The following is a 24,781-nucleotide window of genomic DNA, read 5'->3' on the forward strand; positions in this document are numbered from 1 at the left end:
GATAGAGTGCAAAAGCATTTAATAAAAAAAATATTGTAGATCCGAAAAGGTCAGAATTATGAAAATTTTCGTACAAAATGTCAAATATTTAGAAGTAATGCAAAAGCATGCGGACTTACAGTTGTAAATATTGTTATTCATTATTTTAAGAATCTAATTCACTTAATTATTCTGTCTAAAAGAAGAGATACGACTAATTTCCTTTGCTTGAAAAATATGTCGTAATTTTATAATTTTCAACTAATTTCTGAAATAAACGTCAATTTTACAAAAACTGCACCGTACGATTTTGTGACGACCGGGCAAAAATCAAAGTAAAATCATAATTCTTTCATTTAAAAAAAAATAGCCGTGTGTTAGGTGGGTGCATTAAAGTCCTTAACTAGACGTCTTTTTCAAATATTACACTCGCCTAATAGTATTTGGACAAGTCTGATACTTAATATTGTGAAATAAGAGGAGAAACTCAACTCAGAAATTGTTAATAAATGTTTCCCAAGAGTTGTGCATTAAGCGAAACGAATTTGACTTGACAAATATTTCTCATAAAGGTTGTCAATTTTGCATAAATGGCACAAGAAATACATACATTTTTTTTTTTTAATTTAGAAAAATATATAACAAAGGATTATAGTAATGTCTATTTTGACCAATGGTTCACTATAATAGAGTTGACAAATATACCTGAAATGAAATAAAGAAGAAATTTATGTATATACATCATCCATTTTAAATAAAACTTATTTTAGTATCATGAGCTGGAATCATAGTACTGAGTTAAGACAATATAGAGTCTCGAATAAATGACTATCTGCGCTTAATCTCTGCAGGTATTCAGTTCAAAGAAGCATGCAGTCCTTACAGATTTTTGAAATGACTTTTAATTGTTCCCTTGATAAAGTTAGAAACATTATTGTAAAATTGTATTTATTTCTGCCTTTCATCGCTTAAAATCATTTTGAAAATGGCCATGATTATGTCAGAGAGTTATTTATGCTATTTATTAATCCCGTCCTCTTTTCTCCGATTGTGACATCACTGAATTAGACTTATCAATGGATTAGTACTTCGACGGGTGCCACATGTGGAGCAGGAAATTCTTACCCTTTTGGAACTTTTGGTTTTTTGTAGGGTTCGTGTTGTCCAATCTTAATTTTTTGATTTTGTGTTTTTTTATGGATCAATTCGTCTTTTCGTCGTTTTGTTTTCTTTTTGCCATGGCGTTTTGAGTTTTTCTGTGACTTATGAATTTTGAACATCCTCTTGGTTTAATCCGGCTCTTTTCTAAATATGGCATTTCAAAATATTTGATTTTAAGGTAGTTCTCTGTTGAAGTCTTTTGCTAAAACCAAAGAACTTTACATTTGGTAGGGCACACTTGATTGTGCATAGAAACAATCGAACTCCGGGCCGACTATTTATAAATAAATCTACTCATAAATGTCGACTTTTGTAGGTAAAGTATAAAAGCACTGCTGATGGAATTGCAGGCAGTGAAATCCAACGGAGGAGATTGTGTTTGTGTTTAAAGACAAGATGAAAAAGAGGCCGAAGATACTAAGGGACATTCAAAAATAATAATTATGAGTGAAACCGACAACGTCATGTCAAAATTTCATGAAATGTACCTTTTATTTATGTACAACACACAATTCCAATTCATTTAAAGTTTTCGTATGTTTATGATTGTCCATTATCCCTCAAACTTTCACCATGATATTCGCTTGATATATGAATAACAAAATATCTTTGAAGCATACTTTCACTATTCCTACACATACAATTTTCTTATAAGGTACATTTGAAGAAGACTAATACATCGGTAGATAGGTTTACCTTGATAGACAGGTTTTATCCTTTCAGTGGATTTGATGATGTTCCATAGAGAGTAAGATAGTTACCTTGATAGACAGGTTTCATCCTTTTATTGGATTTGATGAAGTTCCATACAGAGTAAGATACCACTCCTTTAGTTCCGCTGTAAGAGACAGAGGTTTTATACTCTTATAAGTTGATAAATGAATGTAACATTACTTTTACATATCGCTGTATAGAGAGACAGTTTGTTGTTGCTGAATTTAAAGGATAATCTATAATACTAAAGGAAGAGACCAATTTCATTGAGCCGCAACTCCTCTAAAACCATACAAAGACGGAAATGACGTATGAATGTAGTGTTTTGTACTTCCTAAATTTGTCTTTGAAACAATCTTTTTTCTACAGAAAACGCCAATTTTTGAGAAAATAGCCAAATTTGGAGACCGTTATCGATCCGTTTCTTATACGCTTTCGCGCATGCTCAGTCGACATACTGCCCGTGAAATCTATAATACTAAAATAACGAGGTCATGAACTTCGTCATTATACTGGGGTTAATAATACTAAATTCGATCTTTGTCACATGAATTTTCCGGTTGTAGTAAGAAAACCAGGACGGGTTCAAACAGAAAGATTTTGATAGCAGAGAAAACTGTGCACCTTATAATCAGCACGACTTTATCAGATGACAATACGAATACTTAAAAATCCAGGCTTAAAATAAGGCGTAGCCTAGGTACTTTAATATAGTCACGGAGCTGCGATGTCGCGGGTGTTTTCTAGTTGGTATAAAAGTTCACCCACAACGAATGTATATACGTTTGTATTAGGTAGCTGTGAAACCAGGTTTACCACACCATTTTTTTTTCTTCGAAAAATGGCTGTACCAAGTCCGGAATTTACCACATGTTTACGGTGGGTGTTTTAATGGACTTGCTTAGATACATGTTCTTTTTTATTAGTTGTTATTGGCTTTGAACTAGCTGTCAGTAACTGCGAGTACTCTCAGATCTGTACTTAGTGTCCTTTTTGTTGTTAGGGATGAGGGTTGGATAAATACCCTGCCACGTCCGGTGTGTGATTTTCTTTGATTGTTCTGCTTTATATCAATCTGTTGAATTAAGCCTTTTTCAATTGATTTTTATAGTTTGTTCTTATGTTGTGCTGTTTCACCACTCTCCCAGGTTAGGGGAGAGTTGAGCTCTCATACATGTTTAACCCCGCCACGTTCTTTATGTGCCTGTCCCAAGTCCGGAGCCTGTAGTTCAGTGAGTGTCGTTGGTTCATGTCGCTCATAATTGTTTTTCGTAAATTGTTTTGTTACAAATTTGGCCGTTAGTTTTCTCAATTGAAGTTTTTCATATTATTTATGTCGGGGCCTTTTATAACCGACTACACGGTATGTGTTTTCTCATTGTTGAAGGCCGTACGATTGCTTCAATCTACTTCATTTTTAACTTTGGTGGATAGTGGTCTCATTGGCAATTCTACCTCATCTCCTTATTTTTATATTGCCTTTTGAATTATTTTGAAATAGACAGACTCTACCGGGCAGAAAGGAAAATGACAGACTATACCGTTCTTAAAAGTAAAAAGATAGACTATACCGTGGCTGAAAGAAACAAAACAGACTATACCGTTGTTGAAAAGGGGAAAAGGCTATACCGCGGCTGAAAGAAAAAAGACAACCGTCGTTGACAGGGAATAGAATAATAGACAAACAACTAACTAAAAATACTACAATGGAGAACAATTTAAATGTTCGATTGCAAAGGAAAGGATTCCCAATTTACTAATATACCTTTTTGAACATGATCTTGAAATGATGACTGATTGAATCTAAGAGAAGACTCGAAGTATTCCAAAAAGCGACTGATGTATAAGACCTTAAAACGTGAAGAGCTATTTGACCAATAAAGGCAACAGTAGTATTCCGCTGTTCAATAGTCATGAATCGATTAAGCGAAAACAAATCCGGGTCACAAACCAAAACCGAGGGAAACACATCAACTATAAGAGGAAAACAACGGAACAACAGAAACACTGAACTGCAACAAAAATAAACACCAAAATACATAGAAACGGACTATTTGATAACAACTGCCCTATTCCTGACTTGGTAAAGGACATTTTAAGACTAAAATGGTGGGTTGAACCTGGTTTTATGGCTAGCCAAACCTCCCACTTATGTGGCAATGTTAAAATACCGCTAAAATGACAACATTACGTAACAGCAATACAGTACAAATAAACGCAAGAACACTCCAGACAGAGAAACACATAAATAAATAATATAATAAACTAAAAGGGACCTAAAAATAATGTCCGAACTCATCTACGGTCAATTTTAGAAATAGGAGTGAACTAAGTGCTATGGACTAAGGAAAAGCAGGTATTGCTCATAGAAAGACACATTTCGTAAATAAAAATATAAAGGTTAAGGAGCCTTATTCATCCACGATATCAGATGGACTTTTTTTTAAGATAAAAAGAATTTCAAGATGAATAAACAAATAAAAAAAATTAAAAAGAACAATTTTTGGGCAAAATTTCTGATTGCGATGGAAAGATCCCTAGTTTACTAATTTACGTTTTTGAACATGATCTTGAAATGATGACTTATTGACTCTTAAAAAATACACAAAATTTTGATACATTGATTACTTAATTATACTGAAAACTGAAAGTTTGGATGTCAGTATTTGAACTTTAATTTTAAAACTGTGTTCCGGTATTTTTATCTAACCCTTTGTTTCCGGCGTAATTAGAATACATAGTATAGGTTGTAATACGAACGACTCTTTAATTTATTTTAAAAGAGAAAACTATTCCCCTTTTGTAGCTCAACTAATGGCGTAGCACCTCTTTGAATGTGTCTTTAATCGAGAGAAAAACTAAAATAACGAGAAAAGAGGTCTACGTTTTAGGGTGTCAACATTGATAACTATGTTATCTTTGAAATTCCATGATTTCAAAAATACAAAAAGCTAAAATGTACAATTGTTTTGATGATCAACTAGGTTTGTGAATCAGTGTCAACTGTCAAAGGTAGTGTCTTAAAATCAAATGATTTATCATAAATTTGATCGAAACGCTTCAATCTGCAAAATAAGCAATGTTTGTGTATTTGCGGATTGTGAATTGTGGAATCGCATGGTAGGTGATAAATAAAGGCAACAGTAGTATACCGCTGTTCAAAACTCATAAATCCATGGACAAAAAACCAAAATCGGGGTAACAAACCAAAACCGAGGGAAACGCATTAAATATAAGAGGAGAACAACGACACAACAACGAAACGCAACACACACAGAAACGGACCAAGCAACAGACAAAACACCACGAAAATAACAAACACAACATCAAAACCAAATACATGAATTTGGGATAGACAAGTACCGTGCCACGTCTTATCTTAATATCTCAAAAATAAGAGAAAACACAAACGACTCAAAGTTAAAATGCAACACACACAGAAACGAACAATATTATAACAATGGCCATCTTCCTGACTTGGTACAGAACACTTTTAAAGGGGAATAAAAGTGGTGTGTTGAACCTGGTTTTATGGCATGCCAAACCTCGCACTTTAATGGCAAAGTTAAATATAACATTGAAATGACAACATAATATTACAGGACTACAATACAAATAAAAAGGAGAACATATTTGACAAAGAAAAGCATGATTAATAGATAACAAAAAGCATAGCATGAGACGCTTACCCTGTCCAAGTTAACTACTGAGACGCTTACCCTGTCCAAGTTAACCACTGTCGGTCAGTTTGAAGTTCATGCAATTTTCTAGTTTTGTTTTTTAAATGAGATCATGTAGCACGTTTGCTTATAGGACAGCTATTAACAATAGACCTCTATTTGAGGGTCCTCAATGCTTTTGCTTTTCAACTTCGTACTTTTTTTTACCATTCAAACTTTTTTGATTCAAGCGTGGTGATTTTTCTTGAAGACGAAACGAGCGTCTAGCGTACAAAATTAAAATTCTGGTATTTATGATCATAATGATGAGTTTATTTGTTTAACAGTTTGATTCAGAAGAAATACCGACATTTTGTAGCGTCAATCCAGTGGTGTGATAGACAATGCGTGGTTCTGTTGTTCTGTTTTTATGTGCTGCCATAGGTTGTTTTGCATGTTCGTTTTTATTCTGTGGTTAGTCAGCACTTCGGTGTTGACATGAGTATCAATTATATGGTTATTTTTTTTATAAATTTATACCCACCATTTTTTTCTTAAAATGTCCTGTACCAAGTCCGGAAAATGGCCATTTGTTTATGTAATATATACGTGTTTCTCGTTTCTCGTTTTGTTTATATAGATTAGACCGTTGGTTTTCCCGTTTGAATGGTTTTACACTAGTAATTTTGGGGCCCTTTATAGCTTGTTGTTCGGTGTGAGCCAAGGCTCCGTGTTGAAGGCCGTACTTTAACCTATAATGGTTTAATTTTTAAATTGTTATTTGGATGGAGAGTTGTCTCATTGGCACTCACACCACATCTTCCTATATCTATTGTTATATTATAGTTCGTTTCTGTGTGTTTTACATTTTAATGTTGTGTCGTTTCCCTCAGTTTTAGTTTGTAACCTGGATTTGTTTTTATTTCTATCGATTTATGAGTTTCGAACAGCGGTATACTACTGTTGCCTTTATTTACTGTTTGCTAAAGAATGAATTATTCTATATACTAAGTATTTTCTTATCCCAGGCATAGATATCCTGAGCCGTATTTGGCACAACTTGTTGGAATTTTGGGTCATCAATGCTCTTTAACTTTATACTTGTTTGGCTTTCTGACTATTTTGATCTGATAACTATAGCATATCGATGTGTATTATTGTATTGTTTATTTGTGTATTTCTCTATTCTTGCATTTATTTGTACTGTAGCCCTGTCATGTAATGTTGTCCTTTTAGTGTTATATTTAACATTGCCATAAAAGCGCGAGGTTTGGCTAGCCACAAAACCAGGTTCAACCCACCATTGTTTCTTAAAATGCCCTGTACCAAGTCAGGAATATGGCAGTTGTTATCTTATAGTTCGTTTCTGTGTGTGTTACATTGTCGTTTGGTTTTTGTTGCACTTTAGAGTTTCTGTTGTTTCGTTGTTTTCCTTTTATAGTTGATGTGTTTCCCTCGGTTTTAGTGTGTAACCCGGATTTGTTTTCTCTCAATTCTTAACGTTATTTTTATATTTGAAATTCTGAAATCTGATATCGCCACTAATATTTGTTTTAATAATTGAATGATACATACCACTAGCTATCATGTTGTCTAACTTTAGTAAAACTTTCCACTTTCCTATAGGATTTTCTCCCCATAAATGAACAACTTTGTAAGTCCAAGTAAAGGTTCCTGATCTAGTGTATGTAAAATACGCGTCGTTGTATCGTTTAGGAAGCAGAACTACTCTGGTCCCACTGGGAGACACCAGGTATACCTCTACTGCTCCTCTACAGCATGAGTAATTAAAACTCACTGTAGCCATTACATGTTCTAAATGACGGATTGAACAATCGTCACGGGAAACGTCAATTTTGCTTTTTGCTTTTGATCTTTCCTCTGAAGTCCTAAAGTAGAGATAACATTTATGAATTAAGATTTAGTACTTTTCATATCAATTCAAAAAAATCTTTACAAGTATTATTTCTTTGTAACAATTTCATAAATCGACAATTTTGATCTTTTTTCTGAAGTCCTACAAACAGAGTTAAATATTTCGAAAATAAATGTTCATGGGTCACTAAACTTTTCAAAAGTTGAATTGATAAGTTAATCAATGTCTGTAATATTTAGTTTCATAATTGCCTTTATGGCATTGATGCATAACTCAATTCCAAAATATATTTTACGTGTAAAATAGGATTACATTTGTATTATCATGAAAAAGCAAGAATGAACATATCAGTGAGTTTGAAGAGTTATGTTCCCTATATCGTCACGTTAGTTTAAACATATTTATTTATAGTGGATTGGGAAACAAGTTTTGCAACTTATATAAATCCCTTTCCACTTTGCAGGTGCGAGTGCTGCCTTGTAGCGGCATTAGCCTATTCTTTTTCGAAAATCTACAAGGGTGTCTTTAACGTGCAAGAGATATGGCTCTCTCTTAACACGGGTCAGCCATTTATCGTCCCCTTCCGTCGGACTATCATCGTTTCCTCAAGACCATACTCGCGAATGGTGTCAAGGGAGAGCCGAAAATTGAGTTCCTGAAATTTTCATCCCGAACGGGAATCGAACCAGGAACCTTTGTGTTAGTAGTCCGATACACTAACCACTACACCACGGCTCTCTCACGTGACTCTTATATTATTCTATGTTTCACTTTTGATAAAAATAAACATACTAAATACCAGTTGCAATGATCTATCTCTGAAAACAACTATAACACATAATTTTTGTGTTCTACGATTTGTTTCTTCAGAACTTTACTTTTATATCACCACACTTCCCGTGGCTTATATACTTTTACAGAGAAAAGTTGTGTTATAGTTTTGTATCTTCATTATTTCTCAGACATTTGTAGCCTTCCAAATTGTTATTAAATTTATCTTAGAACTATATGCTGAAAATGCTTGCATGATATGTACTTAATGTATGAGTAATTCTCAGCAAATAAAGTATAAAAAATTCTAAAATCCATGGTCGAAGTCCAATAGAACATATGACATAACTTTGAAAAGAAATGTGTACCGTTGAAGTGGGTTCTATACCTAAAAAATGTTTTTTTTTCAGGTTTTGTCTATTTGACTATTAAGTGCACTTCGAGTTGCTCTTCAAGTCCACAAATTGGATTCCTTCATAACTTCCCAAATCTGAGTCAAAAACTACGGGAATCGAACTAACATCTTTATATTCAATTTACAAACAATTAGAAAACAATGAGAACATTATAGTTGTCACAAGTCGCTAAGTCTTAACTTTTTAAACTTTCACTTACATGTTTGGACTGCTGACTTTTGATTTCCAAGTTAGTTGTTCCGGAACAGTTTTCCACTTTATTGCCTTCTTAACCATAGCCTCAGCATTCATCAAACCGAATCCCATTTTGTGATGAACTAATTCAAAAGATTAAGTATAATAATAACCATATGAAATTGATCCCATATTGACGTAACCATTGCAACATAAACAACAGGGAAAGTCCATAAAATCTGACAAAAACAAACGGAAAAGTAAAAAAACAACTGCCATATTCCTTACTTGGTACATGCATTTTCCGAAGAAAATAGTGGGTTAAGCCTGGTTTAACTCTGCTAAACATTTCGGCATGATGTCAAATAAGCTAACCAGAAATTATATGCAATAAATAAACTCATTATAGATACCAGGATTCAAATTGTGTACACAAAACGTGTGTTTCGTTTATAAAAGACTCATCAGTGACCCTTGAATTAAAAAAATTAAAATAAGGTCAAATAAAGTAAAAATTTGAAGAGCAATTGAGGACCCAAACTGCCGCAAGGGTTTACCAAATACACCTCAGATTATTTATAACTTGATCGGAACTAAGTCAGATTTGCTAGTTAAAGAAATGGAAAAAAAATTTCTTTCATGAAAAACACATAAATACAAGCCGATATCTAGATTATCCGCTTATCTTCATATTATTTTTTTTTAAATCAGCTGATCGACACAGTATATAAAAAAATAAGAATATGGGGTATGATTACAAATAAAACCACTATCCACCAGAAACCACACGTAAAGGTTAGAAACTACAGGTTACCGTACGGCCTTCCACCCTGAGCAAACCCCATCTATAAAGGGTCAAACGAACAAACTAGCGTGACATGATATATGTTCAAGACAAAAAACGAGACCTGTTTGAACCAGTACGCCGTTCTCAATCGACAAAAGACTTCACATTGTGACTTACAGCTGATAAGTATCAACATGCAGGAAACTTAATAATCGGAATTCATTTATCTTCAGTAATACCAAAGAACGATCGAACACACCCGAGAAGAGCAGTCGACTATTTGTTGGTATCAAAGAAAACCCTAACAGCTCCTCAACTTCGTAATTAATTCAACCTTTTAACCATTTTAATTGGAGCGTCACTGATGTGTCATGTATAGGCGGAACGCGAGTCTGGCAAACCATTTTTCATTATTTGCGAATACTCTCATGTCTTTACTTTTTGTCTTCATGTTATTTGTTAGTTGTTTATTGTGCTTCTCGTCGATGTGATTGGTCAACTCTTTAATTAACTGAATGTTATCGTATGTTCTAATGTTGTACTTTTACATCACTGTGTCAGGTTAGAGTAATGGTTTCACATCAGAAAAAAACATATTTATCCTCGGTCGCCACATTCTATACCTGTCCCAAGTCAGGAATCCGTAATTCATAATTTTCGTTTATTGCAGTATATCATATTATCTTTTCGCTTAAAGCTTTTGCATAAATCTGGCCATTAGTTTACCCGTTCGAATTATTTTAAACTATCTAAGGCCGTGTTCACACCAAACGCCGTGTAGAGTAAACATGTTTACAATTAGTTTAGTGTAGTGTACACTGGTTTCACATTACATTTGTTCACATCTATACACCTTGTTTAGCTACCTGTACATAAGATTTGTTCCCACTTGTAAACTATATGTCATTTAAATGTTCATTACGTAGAACTGAATTCAAAATTTTTTGAAATTTTTTCTAGCGGTAAGGGAACAACCAATTGACTTCAAAAGGGGGGCGGAGGATGGGAATGGAAATATTCCGATCTCCAATTTGATAAAAAAAAAAATGGTCATACAGATGATAAAAAAAAAATGTTCTGAATCAAGAGTGTCCCCATACATTATAGTGTTAAATATTGAAAAAAAAGTATTTGATAACCAGCATCGAAAAAAAAGGAATAAAAACGTACGCGCGAAAAAAAATCTGACTCAGATAAAAAAAATAACTCTCCCCCTTTTTTTTTAAGTTAAGTGGTTGCTACTTTAAGAAAGCCATTTCTATAATTTGCAGTAGTTTGAATATACAAGAGAAGTCTCGATAACGCATTAGAAAACGTTAGCTGCAACAGCGTGCTTACAGCCGAAAAAAAAGGATATTAGGGATCACTACATTTTTATCTTTTCTGTTCGTTTCAAATGGTATTTCTTCTCCAAGGAGTATTTGGTAAAGGAATAGGGTAGCGGGTTTTTTTTATATTTATTTTACGTGTTATTTAATGGATCTGACATACTAGACAAACATATCATTTACCTCACACTTGTTTTAGTCATGCATTTATGCGTGAATCGTTTTTTGAGTAAAGACCCGTGGCGAATATTTCTGTGTACGTCAAGTCAATTCGGGAAGATCTTTTCAAATGAATTAGGCAACAATTATTTACTTCATTTTTTGTGGAGGGGAGGGGGGCGTGAGCTATTGATTTTTTTCAGGACAAATTTTGGTGACAAGTCGAAATCAATTTTAGCATTATATATAGTGGCAGATGAGGGTGAAAAAACCATTTTTTTTTTCAGGGCCAAAAACTGGAAACTTTTTTAGTTTCCAAAACAAAATCCATAGCTCACCACCCCCACCCCCCTTGCCTTTATGTTTTATACTCAACTATATTAGCCCCCCCCCCCCCTTTTCCCCCGAAAATCAATTGGTTGCTGCCTTATGGGTTCGGCAATGATGCTGCTTTGAGTCTTGATTAGGGATTAATAAAGTACGTTCATTTTTTTTAACAAAAAAAATCTGTAAAAATTTAGACAACTTATAATTATCAAAAATATCAATTTTACTCAAAAATATATACACGATAAAACTAATGTCCTAAATGCCTAGTTTTGTGTACACTTAACCTACACAAGGCCTACATTGACTATCGACTGTGTGTAGGTAAAACATGATTTAAACTACATGTAAACATTGAGTTTTATCAATGGGAACGCAATTGTGTTTAGTTTACGTGTGAGTTACACTAACACAACACCAAATTTAGGTCAATGTGAACACGGCCTAACACTCTTCCCCTCTCAAACTTAACACTAAGTATTTCAGACCTAATTCAGTTTGAGAGTAAAAGACCGATCTGAGTCCATCAAATTAACCTTTATAAGTACATTAGTTAAATATACCACTACATATATAATGTTCATGCTTTGGCATAAAAGTGATAATAATGCGACATTGAGATTTATCTTTGACGAAACAGTGAGTTTACCAGTAATCTACAATAACAATTTTACGATATAATAGTTATACTTCGATATATTACTTATTATACCATTTAAATTGGACTGAGTATACCATTACATTTGACTGATTTTACCATTACATTTGACTGATAATACCATTACATTTGACTGATTATACCACTACATTTGACTGATTATACCACTACATTTGACTGATTATACCATTACATTTGACTGATTATACCACTACATTTGACTGATAATACCATTTACATTGGACTGATTATACCATTACATTTGACTGATTTTACCATTACATTTGACTGATTATACCATTACATTTGACTGATTATATCATTACATTTGTATGATAATACCATTTACATTTAACTGATAATACATTTATATTTGATTGATTATACCATTACATTTGACCGATTATACCATTACATTTGACTGATTTTATCATTACATTTGACCGATAACACCATTACATTTGACCGATAACACCATTACATTTGACCGATAACACCATTACATTTGACTGGTTATACCATAATATTGGACTGATTATACCGTTACAGTTGACTGAATTAAACTGCAATAGTGTTATGGATGAAATAATAATACCATAAAAAGAGAACAAAAGATGCCATAAAAACTACCAACCTCTTAAGCCTGCTCCAGTACGTTGCCATTTGTACTCAATATCAAAGCTATCCTTGAACCCGTATGGTTTGGAAGTTCTAACTATTAAATGCTGAACATCTCTCCAGGTAAGGTCATTGCTAGAAAGTGGAAGATTTTAAAAAGCAAGTTTACCTGTTATACCTTTGTTTCGACCAATTTATTAGGTAACTAGTGTTATCTTTTACATGAACTGATCGATGATAGTACAGTCGAAATTGTCACAGCTGGTGTTGATGTATAAAAAAGATTTTCTAAATACGGCTAAGGTAATTCAAGTCAGTGCTATCGTGTTGTTGTATAGCATATTTGTTTCTAGTTTAATGTTTTGTACCTAAATCAGGCCGTTTGGTTGAATTCGTTGAATAATTTCGGGGCTTATAATAGCTTGTCATACGATATGGGATTTCCTCATTTTTCAAGTCCATAACATGACTTATGGTTGCTTATATCAATGTCATTTGGTCTCTAGTGAATAGCTGTCACACTGGCAAACATATCATATCGTCTTCTTTTTTATATATAGTAGGAAACCTTTACCCTGTTGCAACATTCAGTCTAGCTTCGTTTGGAGTCCATGCGAAACCCTAAACTTTTGTTTTTATATGCATTTGTATATTCACACAGGACTCACGAGAATTCTTTTGAAAATTAGGTTTCAAAGACATGGGCTTGAAAAAAAATTAAAAATTTCTTAAGTCTAGAAAAAGTGACAAAAAAAACCACCGGAACCAATTCCATAAAAGGTTGCACAACTTCAACATATGTGCAATCTGTATGATAAGTTGCCAGCAACCGGTTAGAAAACTTTGGTCGAAATTGATTTCACAAAATTCTAATCATCTGTTGTAAATTTTAATGAAAAAATGTAAATTAATTCCTTAATTTGGAAAAGTGAAGGAAAAGTTCCTCAACAATTCCATAAACCAGGTTTTAAAACTTAAACGTGTGCAATATTTCAATGTAGTGTCATGGATATGGGTTGAAAATATTGGAGGCTATGATAACACAACATAAATATCTATTTTGTAAATGTTGCTGATAATTCACTGTGTTCCCAAAGCATTGAAAAATAAAATAAAGTAATCCTAAAACAATTTTTTCATAATAGGTGCACAATCTAAAATTTAAAGTGTCAAGGATTTGGGAAGAAAACTGTAGGACAAGTTGATTACGCAAATTAGGTTTCCCCTTTTCCAGAAACATTACCATTCTTACCATAAGAAACGCAAACTCGGCGGAGAGACAATTGAATATGGACTAAGTTTGTTTATCTCCCTTTTCCTTTTTGGGAAAAAGAAATAAATAGAATTAAACCAAATGTCCTAACTCTAACAACAAAATGAGATATTTGTACAACTGCTAAGAATTTATTGATTCAGGATTCATATTTAACGCAGATGTGCGGATCTCAGTATGGAAATTGCACATGCAACAATAACAGAGCACCATCCAGGTTACGTGATCCCTGTCATCGTCACATTGCTGAATCGTCTTGTAAATCCCTTGGGTATTTTTCAATCTTTACTGAAACTTACTTTGCCTCTAATGCAAGTGCGATGATTCCTACTGCAATTGGAGCGGCAAAAGATGTGCCTCGTAAACCCTCTCTACAACCAGAATTAGTAGAAGTTGACGTCTGTAAAGGGAGAAAATACATATCGTTAAAATAAAGGTTTAACTGTAATTTTTACATGGTTCGGCGAGGTTTAAATTTGTATTATCATCTGATCTGTAAATGAACCAATGTTAATCTATTCGTTCTCGTGACATATCTGACTGAGTTTGAATTATGATGGCGGTAAATGAATGCATTGCAGGAGCCGTAAGCCTGTCACTGCACCAGTCTCATTCTGGTTTACATGCATTCCATCATGTTTTTAGTCTGAGTATACCAAAGGGAGGCGAAAGATACCAAAGGGACATACACACTTACAGTCGTAAACATTTGACAAAGCCATAGCGAAAAAGGACAAACAACAGTCCACAAAAACAACTTACAGATCACATTATTATGAACACATCAAAGGGCGGGTTGGTGCACGTTTCAAATGGTATAAATATCTTATAAATAAAAAAAGTATAGGTCCAATGAATGAAAAAAGTCATTCTATTTTGATAATTGCGAGGGAAAAAAGTATAGGGTGTAATAACTCATAACACATAATTACTACAGGCCTTTGACAGAAAGTCTCTAACATGAATGAATACAGCCACCAAACGATCTGCTTGTAACATCAAGTTATACAAATAACATTATAGTCAGATCTGCCTTAAATAAGGATTGGTACAGAATAATGGACCGATACTACAGAAAAATGGGTAATTTTTTTTTAAAGCAAAATGAGCCCAAAAAAATAAAGAATAGAGAACAATGGGATGTTAAAATATAAAGAATAGAGAATAATGGACAGAATATAAAGAATAGAGAAAAAAACATAAAACATTAAAGAATACAACAATGAATTACCCCCTCCCCCTACCCAATTTAAATTCTTATCAAACTACCGACGAGGGTTACGGAGTATTTAATAGGTTTTGTAACTAATCTATAGAATTTATCAGAACAAACATAATGTAAGTAAAAAGACCTTGGTGGCTTACAAAAGTGATAGGTTTAGCGCTATAAAACCAGGTTTAATCCACCATTTTCAACATTTGAAAATGCCTATACCAAGTCAGGAATATGACAGTTGTTGTCCATTCGTTTTTTATGTGTTTTGTCATTTGATTTTGCCATGTGATTAGGGACTTTCCGATTTGATTTTCCTCTGAGTTCAATATTTTTGTGATTTTACTTTTTTTTCTGACTGTGGAGAAATACTCCATCAACTACCGTAGCATTGTCAAGATGTTTTTACAGGTTTATATTTTTTCTTTTGAAATAAAGAAGGTAAATTAGTATTGCATTATTTATATTTACCAATGATCTGTCAAAAAGGCTTCCTCCATAAGCACTGGCCAATATCGACGATCCTATTTCTCCATACCGAGCAACATAGTCGTAACCTACGCTTTGTATCCCGATGGTATAAATAGTTGTATGATGGGACTTTGTATTAGGTGTTGCCATTTCGCCATCATTTCCAGCTGCAAAAACATATATATTACCTTTTCCTTGTCTGCCCTGGAATGAGAAAACATATATATAACCTTTCCCTTGTCTTTCTTGGAATAAAACATATATATTACCTTTCCCCTTTCTTTCTTGGAATAAAAAACATATATATTACCTTTCCCTTGTCTTCCCTGCGAATAAAAACATATATATAACCTTTACCTTGTCTGCCCTGGAATAAGAAAACATATATATTACCTTTCCCTTGTCTTTCTTGGAATAAAACATATATATTACCTTTCCCCTTTCTTTCTTGGAATAAAAACATATATATTACCTTTCCCTTGTCTTCCCTGCGAATAAAAACATATATATTATCTTTACCTTGTCTTCCCTGTATTAAAAACATATATACTACCTTTTCCTTGTCTGCCCTGGAATAAGAAAACATATCTATTACCTTTTCCTTGTCTTCCCTGCGAATAAAAACATATATATTACCTTTCCCTTGTCTTCCCTGGAATAAAAACATATATACTACCTTTTCCTTGTCTGCCCTGGAATAAGAAAACATATCAATTACCTTTCCCTTGTCCTCCCTGGAATAAAAACATATATATTACCTTTTCCTTGTCTGTCCTGGAATAAGAAAACATATATAATACCTTTCCCTTGTCTTTCTTGGAATAAAACATATATATTACCTTTTCCTTGTCTGCCCTGGGATAAGAAAACATATATATTACCTTTCCCTTGTCTTTCTTGGAATAAAACATATATATTACCTTTCCCTTGTCTATCCAGGAATAAGAAAACATATATATTACCTTACCCTTGTCTTCCCTGGAATAAAAACATATATATAACCTTTCCCTTGTCTGCCCTGGAATAAGAAAACATATATATAACCTTTCCCTTGTCTTCCCTGGAATAAAAACATATATATTACCTTTACCTTGTCTTCCCTGGAATACAAACATATATATTACATTTTCCTTGCCTGCCCTGGAATAAAAACATATATATTACCTTTCCCTTGTCTCTCCTGGAATAAGAAAAGAAAGTATTTATCAAAGAAAGTTCCGTTTTATTCATCCAAATGTGCATACACAAAGAGTACAGGTTTTACTGCAAATTTATAAAGTCAAGTTTTTCCTGTCAATTCCAAAACAAAAATAGATGAAAGTCAAAAACCTTACACAAAAATTCAAGGACAGATGAAACCAAAAATAAAGTTCTATCACTTAAAAATAGTCTATCTATTTATCTCCCATTTCTTCTTGCGACCTTCATCGTTTTAGATTTTCATGTGAATTAAAATTTCAGTATAATTATAATTAAAATATTATTTATTCAATTTATCATTCAAACTTTTTAAGTAATGTAACACATTTGGGATATAGCTAAGACAAAAGACGTTTATGGTAGTCACAGTCGTACAATTCAGAACTCAACAAAATAATCAAATTCATAAAAAAACAACTTTTAATATAAATAAGAAGATGAGGTATAAGTGCCAATGAGACAACTCTCCATCCAAGTCACAATTTGTAAAAGTAAACCATTATAGGTCAAAGTACGGCCTTCAACACAGAGCCTTGGCTCACACCGAACAGCAAGCTACAAAGAGACCCAAAATGACTAGTGTAAACGAATTCAAACAGGAAAACCAACCGTCTAATCTTTATAAAAAACGAGAAAAGAGAAACACTTATAAACCACACCAACAAACGACAACCACTGAACAACAGGCTCCTGACTTAGGACCGGTGCATAAAAATGAAGCGGGTTAAAACGTTTTAACAAAAGCCAACCTTCACCCTAACCTATCACAGTAGGGTAACATTTAAACATATTTGCAATTATCAAAATACACCAATATAAGTAGCGTTTTCTATGACAATGTATATTTATTTCTATTTCTATAAGATATGTAACACAGTTACCTTTGTCTTTGATTTCAGACCGAGAAAAAAAAAAACGATTTCAGGGAAAAAAGTAAAGGGAAATTCAAAATTGAAAAGTCCTTTATAAAATATCAAAATCAAAAGCTCATTCACCTCTAACGAATGAAAAACAACTGTCATATTCTTGACTTGGTACAGGCATTTCCTTATGTAGAAAATAGTAGATAAGTAAGGTGTATTGATCCTAGCTATAAAACCAGCTAGGATCAATACACCTTACTTTATGTACAATCATTTGCATATTCAGTCTCAATGCTGTTATGATATGTTTGACCAGGAACGATATTGATATTGATCTGCGCGTCACTGATGAGTATTATGTAGACGAAACGTGCGTCTGGCGTATCACATTATAAGCCTGGTACCTTTGATTTACACCATTTGGGTCGATGCCACTGCTGGTGGACGTTTTGTCCCCGAGGGTTTCACCAGCCCAGTAGTTAGCACTTCGGTGTTGACATGAATATCACATTATATGGTCATTTTTATAAATTAACTGTTGCAAAAGTATGAATTATTCGAAATACTAAGGATTTTCTTATCCCAGGCATAGATTACCTTAGCCGTATTTGGCACAACTTTTAGGAACTTTTGGTCCCCATTGCTCTTCAACTTTGTACTTGTTTTGGCTTTCTACCTATTTTGATCTGAGCGTCACTGATGAGTCTTATGTAGACGAAACGCGCGTCTGGCGTATCAAATTATAAGCCTGGTACCTTTGATTACTATTGATGAACAAAACTCTACACTCGGATCATTTTACTAGTTATTTCTTTTTTTTGTTTGTTTCGTCAATGCACCTTTTTTGTCCTCTCTGATTACGACTTCTACATGTTCACTAGTTCAGTAGAAACTGCTGACCCTTCCGGAACACCTTGGTTCACCTTGGGTTTTTGATTGGGTTCGTGTTGCTCACTCTCAAATTGTATGCGTTGTGTTTTGTTTTAATTGATTTTGTCTTACATGTATCGACGTATGATTTTTTTTTTTTTGCTCACCTGGCCATTAGGGCCAAGTGAGTTTTTTATTTTCATCTGTCCGTCATCCGTCGTCATTTACTTTTACAAAAATCTTCTTCTCTGAAACTACTGGATCAAATTTAACCATAATTAGGGTTTCTAGTTTTAAAAATGTGTCCGATGACCCCGTCTGCTAACCAAGTTGGTCGACATGGCTAAAAAATGTACATAGGTGTAAAATGTAAAAATCTGACATTTGCAAGAACGTTCAGAATGATGAAATCTAATTATTGGCCATTTACATCAACACTGTCCGACGTCTTCTTAGAGGAGTTATTGCCCTTAACTGACGAATTTTACAAAAAAAAAATCATTTTTGCCTATTACCCTGAAAATCATTATAGATAGAGAAAACATGTATCATCAACACGTCGAAATCATCAGACGACTCCTTATTGGAGAAGAAAGGCGAAAGATACCAAAGGGACGTTCAAACTCATAAGTCGAAAATAAACTGACAACACCATGGCTAAAAAAGAAAAAGACCAACAGACAAACAATAGTACACGAAACACTACATAGAGTTATTGCCCTTTAATGACGATCTTTTGCGTTTTTGTCTATATCTGAAAGACTAGACAGAAAGTTAAATAAGCAAAATTATCAGAAAGACAGATCTACAAATATGTCAATATTAAAGGATGAAATGGGCTTACGACCCCTTCCTGGAGTTGTTGCCCTTGACTGACGATTTTTCCAATGTTTGTCATTTTTGCCTATTATCTGCAAAACTATAATAAATAGATAGAAACTGAAATAAGCAAAACTGCTCAGCAAGAAAAGATCTACACATAAGCTTCATTGTTGAAATAGTCAATCGGTCCATTGTAACAGTTGAAGTTATTGCCCTTAAATGACGGTTGTGAACATTTTTTTGCGTGTTGTGTTTTGCATGTAAAAAAACTTTAATAGATAAACAGAAACTTAACAAAACAATAATGATCAGCAAGACAAGATCCACAAACAAGTCTACGGACCGAAATTGCCAGTTCATTCCTAATGGGAGTTAGTACTCTTTAATGTTGATATTTACCAATATTTAATGTTTTTGCCTATTATCACCTAAACTATAAAAGATAGATAAACACTTTAAATAGCAAAAATAATTAGCAAGACAAGATTAACAAATAAGTCAAGTTTTTACAGAAATCGTTAGTGGACTCCTTATATGAGTGTTTGTGGCAAAAATTAAAGACAAAAGAGAGAAGCTATCAACAGAAAAACTATCATTAATTCAAGATCAACAAAAGAGAGATTTGTGTCATGACTTCTATTCTAGTCCACAATGTTGGAGAGTATGCATTGTTGAATATGCACATACACCTAGGTGAGCGACACATGCTCTTTAGAGCCTCTAATTTATTCAATTGTTATTTTAATTGACCCTTTGGTATCTGATCTCTCTCTCTCTCTCTTTCTCTCAGCATTCAGCAAACGTATAAATGCAAAGCAAAGGAGTAGGTTCAGTAAGACCCCTTTTTGGCCCCAAAATATAGCAGTTTTACAAAATTGTGAAAATGTAATCTTTTAGATATTTACTGGAAAGTAGAATGCTTCTGCTACATAAACCTGGGCTGTTTTTGACAATATAATGTACATATATCGAGTAGAAGCATCATTAAGTCATGCTAAATTACTGAAATCTTGACAGTTTAAGCATTTTAGTTAAATTTTAGACGGTTTCCGTCTGAAATGAAAGTGGCCGCATTCGTGTTCGTTCATAATACTGAAATGTAAGTTGTATTTGGTGATAATACATAACATATATAACGGTTGAGGATGAACACAATTGCGGCCACTTTCATTTTTGCCAAAAACCATCTGAAAAATGTCGTTTTTTTGCATATTTGATGATTTTTTCATTTTTAAGCTTGAATTGGAGCGTTTTTAATGACAGAATCAGTTAAAATCTTTCCCAAAAACTTATTCAATCAATTGAAATAGACACTTAAGTGTTCAAAAAGTGTCCAAAATCTTTCGTGAAATGAAGTTGAAATTTGAGGCCAAAATCGGCCCTTACCGGTCCTACTCCTTTTTGTTTCCCGTTTTAAAATTTAATACCACTGACTTTACTATAAATTGCGTTATTCTAGATTACGATAATAACGAAAATTACAAATTTTACAATGATTGATGCAGTATGTTTCTTCTAAACTATGTTTTTTTTAATGTGATTTTCAGAGTTATTTAATTTAAACATGTGCAATAAATGTATGCATGAACTTACATATTTTGCCGCGTTTTCAAATGCTGACAGACGCAATTGTCCTAATGATGAGGAACCATACGAACCAGGTGGCCCATAGCTATTACAGTAAACGTCAATTGTATCATACATATGAGATAATGCCATGGCTTGTTGCGATTCTGTTAAAAAATTGCCGTCTAGTAATCCAATAGCTGAAAAATATGGGAAAAACGTAAGTTTTTTTAATTTATAGAATAAATATATAATAAACGTCTCCATAGCTCCCTATTCCCTAGTTATAATGTAATTTTAGTCGTGATGAGTGAAAACCTATATGATAAGGATATGTTGATTGGTTAAGGTTTCGGATTACGTTTTAAGTGAGATGCGAAAAGCTGAAAAACACATAACAACTGGATGGTTTCATGAAGAGCCTGGTAGAGTTTCGAATGGACAAGGAAACTCCAATTGGTGACATTTTTTTATGGAAATGTACGACAAAAACAACTGAAGCGTGCATGAAATGGACAATGGTTACCCTTTTGTGTTTCGGACAAAAGCTTTAGTAAGTAGAAAGAAACTGATATAACAAAAATGATTAGCAAAATAAGATATACCAATTTCTATATGGCCGAAATTGGCACTTCATTCCTTATAAGAGTTATTGTTCTTATCGGACGATGTTTACTCTTTTTGCGTTTTTGCGAGAGAGAGAAAAATAGAAGATAGAGAAAAACTGAAAATAGATAAACAAAGTTTGCAAATAAGAAGCGAGAATGTGTAAATTTGTCTGTCTAATTTCTAAACATAGATAAAGTGAGAAAATAACACTAAAAATTGTGTGTATCCTAAGCGCTTTTTTTGGTTGCTCTTCACCAGGAGCGTACATACCCAACAAATTTAAAAGAAAAGATGTACTAGTATACAATAGGATACGTTTTCCCGATTTCCAAATGTTCTACTATCTTGATTTTAAATGGAAAATGGAGTGCAATGTTCCGAATGTATATGACGAGAAAAAACACGAGATCAATGTAATCAACGTGTGGTTTATCCTCGGTTTATCAATTTAACTAAAACTGGTCAGAACCAGTTTAAATGTATGAAGAATTATATAGATTATATAATTAGCTGTTCAGAGCGATACATTTCTTCACCTGAGATAGTTATTTTTTTTTTAATTAAGATACGAGGCTTGCCGAAAGTTATTAATATTTTGAATACAACTTTTCGAGAGTGGTAACATATCGTATTGCACCAGTGGCGGATCCAGAGGGGGGGTTCCGGGGGTGCGCACCCCCCCTTTATTTTTGCCGATCAATGCATTTGTATCGGGACATACGTTTTGCACCCCCCCCCCCCCCTTTGCCCTGGGTAAGCATCCCCCCCCCTTTCGAAAATTCCTGCATCCGCCCCTGTGCACGATGATTCAGGTGTAGGTAAACTTTTACAAAAAAATCAATGATCTGTAAACTTATTTTTTTCTTTAATAAGCTTATATGATATACGCAGTTCATTAGATTTATAGAAAACAAATAAAGGCAACAGTAGTTAACCGATGTTCAAATCTCGTGATTTGATTGAGAAAGAACAAATACAGGCAACAAATAATAACAGAGGGATATACATGAACTCTAAAGAAGTGTGATCGAGTGCGTCGACCTGGTAGGCGTCTCCATTTGTGCATGGGGATTAGTAGTGGTAGGTGTCTCCATTGTGCATTGGAATAAGTAGTTGTAAGCGTAGACAAATCAAAGGTTTTGATATAACTGCAAAATTGTAAAGATTTTGATTGAATATTTTGTAGTAGCTATTTAGAAAATTAAAGAATACACATCTGATTGACACTGCTGGTTTAATAAATCTCATTGCATTTTTTTAGTAGACCATCTTTTACCGTACAAAGTATTGTCCACGAGTGCAATATTCATATCATACTTGCAAAAACACGAGTATCAAAATACTATGTAATGTCAAGAACAATAACTCTTGTATATAAGCTGTGTATCGAATGCATGACCGGTCAACGTGTGACGTTCTACCACAAAATTAGTTTTCTTATCATTTACAACAAAACGAACTAATAAAATATAATAGATTTAAAAATTACGCCACAATGATGGATAGGCGTTCTACGTGCAATGAAAAATGTTACAGCACTTCCAGGGCGAAAGTATTTTAATGTTACTAAGTACATGTAACTACTACGAAATGTAATTAAGATAGATGATAGTCAAAATAAATCTCAGGTTTGCTTACCTATTAATGTTACATTATATGCAACACCTACAGCACAATAGTTGTTCCCCTTTGTTGCACCTATAATACCCGCAACCGATGTTCCGTGACTGAAAGAATACAAGATATATTTTATTCTTTGGTTCATGCTTGTCATATTTGTTTTTTGTGAATTGTTTTGTTATAAATTAGGCTGTTAGTTTTCTCAATTGATTTTTTTTATCTTATTTTTTCATTAATTAATAACTAATAACACATAGCTGAGAGGATGAAAGAGCAGATTGCTACCCGAGAAAACATTGTAAACTGGGGCGAATCAAAGTTTGACAATGGTTTTTTTTTTCGATGGTTAACAATCTGCTCTATCACCCTCTCAGCTCTGTATTATCTATATTTATTATACTGAATGTTCTGTTATTACTGTCTATTAAATTTCTAATTCAAACTAGTAAACTATTGTATATTTAACAACCATCCGTCTTTAATAAAGCGCACAATTAATCAAGGGCAATTATAGAGTATTAGTCATGATATAAAGTAAATTATCTCCCTCGTTTTAACCAATCAAAATCTGGCATTTAAACACGAAGAATATTATAATATATCTCAATCTAAAGGATTGACCAGGATATAGTGGACTTCTCTGATAGGACTAAAAGCTCCTACTAAAGAGGGGTGTTCGTTAACCTGAACACAACATCACACTAATTCAAATTTCCCTTAAAGAGAAAGGGGTTCCGCTCTCACTTGCAATTATTGACCTCTAAGGACCTAATGTGGCACAATGAAAGACATATTTTTTATTCCTTAAATGTAACCTCTTTTTTTTAAATGACAGTCTTAGATCCTTTCATTTTCTATTCCGGTTGACCCAATTTCCAAAAAAAAATATTTGCCAAAGAGCTTAAGGCAAACACCTAACAATCATAATTACATCTCAAAAATTCCAGACTTAGTATGTTGTTCGTCAATGATTGAAACTGCCAGACAATATCTAACCCAACCCCACCATTTTCTAAAAATATTTGTCGACTTTTTAATTGTTCGACCTTGTCGTATAACCCATGGAGTTGTCTGTCCTTGTCGTTTTATCCATGGAGTTGTCTGTCCTTTTCGTATAACCCATGTATTTGTCTGTCCTTGTCGTAATACCCATGGTGTTGTCTTTCCTTGTCGTATTACCCTTGAAGTTGTCTGTCTTGGTAGTATTACCCATGGAGTTGTCTGTCCTGGTAGTATTACCCATGGAGTTGTCTGTCCGTATCGTTTCACCAATGGAGTTGTCTATCCTTGTCGTAATACCAATGGAGTTGTTTGCCCTTGTCGAATTACCCAGAGTTGCCTGTCCTGGTAGTTTTTCCCATGGCGTTGTCTGTCCTTGTCGTAATACCCATGGAGTTGTCTGTCCTGGTCGTATTACCCATAGAGTTGCCTGTCCTGGTTGTATTACCCATGGAGTTGTCTGTCCATGTCGTAATACCCATGGAGTTGTCTGTTCTGATAGTATTACCCATAGAGTTGTCTGTCCCGGTTGTATTACCCAAGGAGTTGTCTGGCCTTGTCGTATTACCAATGGAGTTATTTGACATGTTTTACTTTTTCAACTTCTTTCTTAAACTCTCATTAAGACCGTCTCCCCGAAAGAAGAGT

General features: G+C 33.8%; 1 protein-coding gene across 1 annotated transcript in view; it reads right to left on the reverse strand.

Moving 5' to 3' along the window:
* Window positions 1-578: 578 nt before the first annotated feature.
* Window positions 579-24,781, reverse strand: part of LOC134686809 (furin-like protease kpc-1) — a 32,519-nt gene continuing 8,316 nt past the window's right edge. Inside the window, exons 7-15 of the mRNA XM_063546610.1 lie at window positions 23,153-23,241; window positions 20,933-21,105; window positions 15,585-15,788; window positions 14,200-14,300; window positions 12,644-12,762; window positions 8,776-8,893; window positions 7,089-7,402; window positions 1,902-1,978; window positions 579-684 (exon numbers count right to left, since the gene is read on the reverse strand). Coding sequence (XP_063402680.1) covers window positions 1,917-1,978; window positions 7,089-7,402; window positions 8,776-8,893; window positions 12,644-12,762; window positions 14,200-14,300; window positions 15,585-15,788; window positions 20,933-21,105; window positions 23,153-23,241 — 1,180 coding nt within the window. The 3' untranslated portion in view covers window positions 579-684; window positions 1,902-1,916. The remainder of the gene's footprint in view (window positions 685-1,901; window positions 1,979-7,088; window positions 7,403-8,775; window positions 8,894-12,643; window positions 12,763-14,199; window positions 14,301-15,584; window positions 15,789-20,932; window positions 21,106-23,152; window positions 23,242-24,781) is intronic.

The sequence above is a fragment of the Mytilus trossulus genome, chromosome 10 (genome assembly GCF_036588685.1).
Source record: "Mytilus trossulus isolate FHL-02 chromosome 10, PNRI_Mtr1.1.1.hap1, whole genome shotgun sequence".
NCBI lineage: Eukaryota > Metazoa > Mollusca > Bivalvia > Mytilida > Mytilidae > Mytilus > Mytilus trossulus.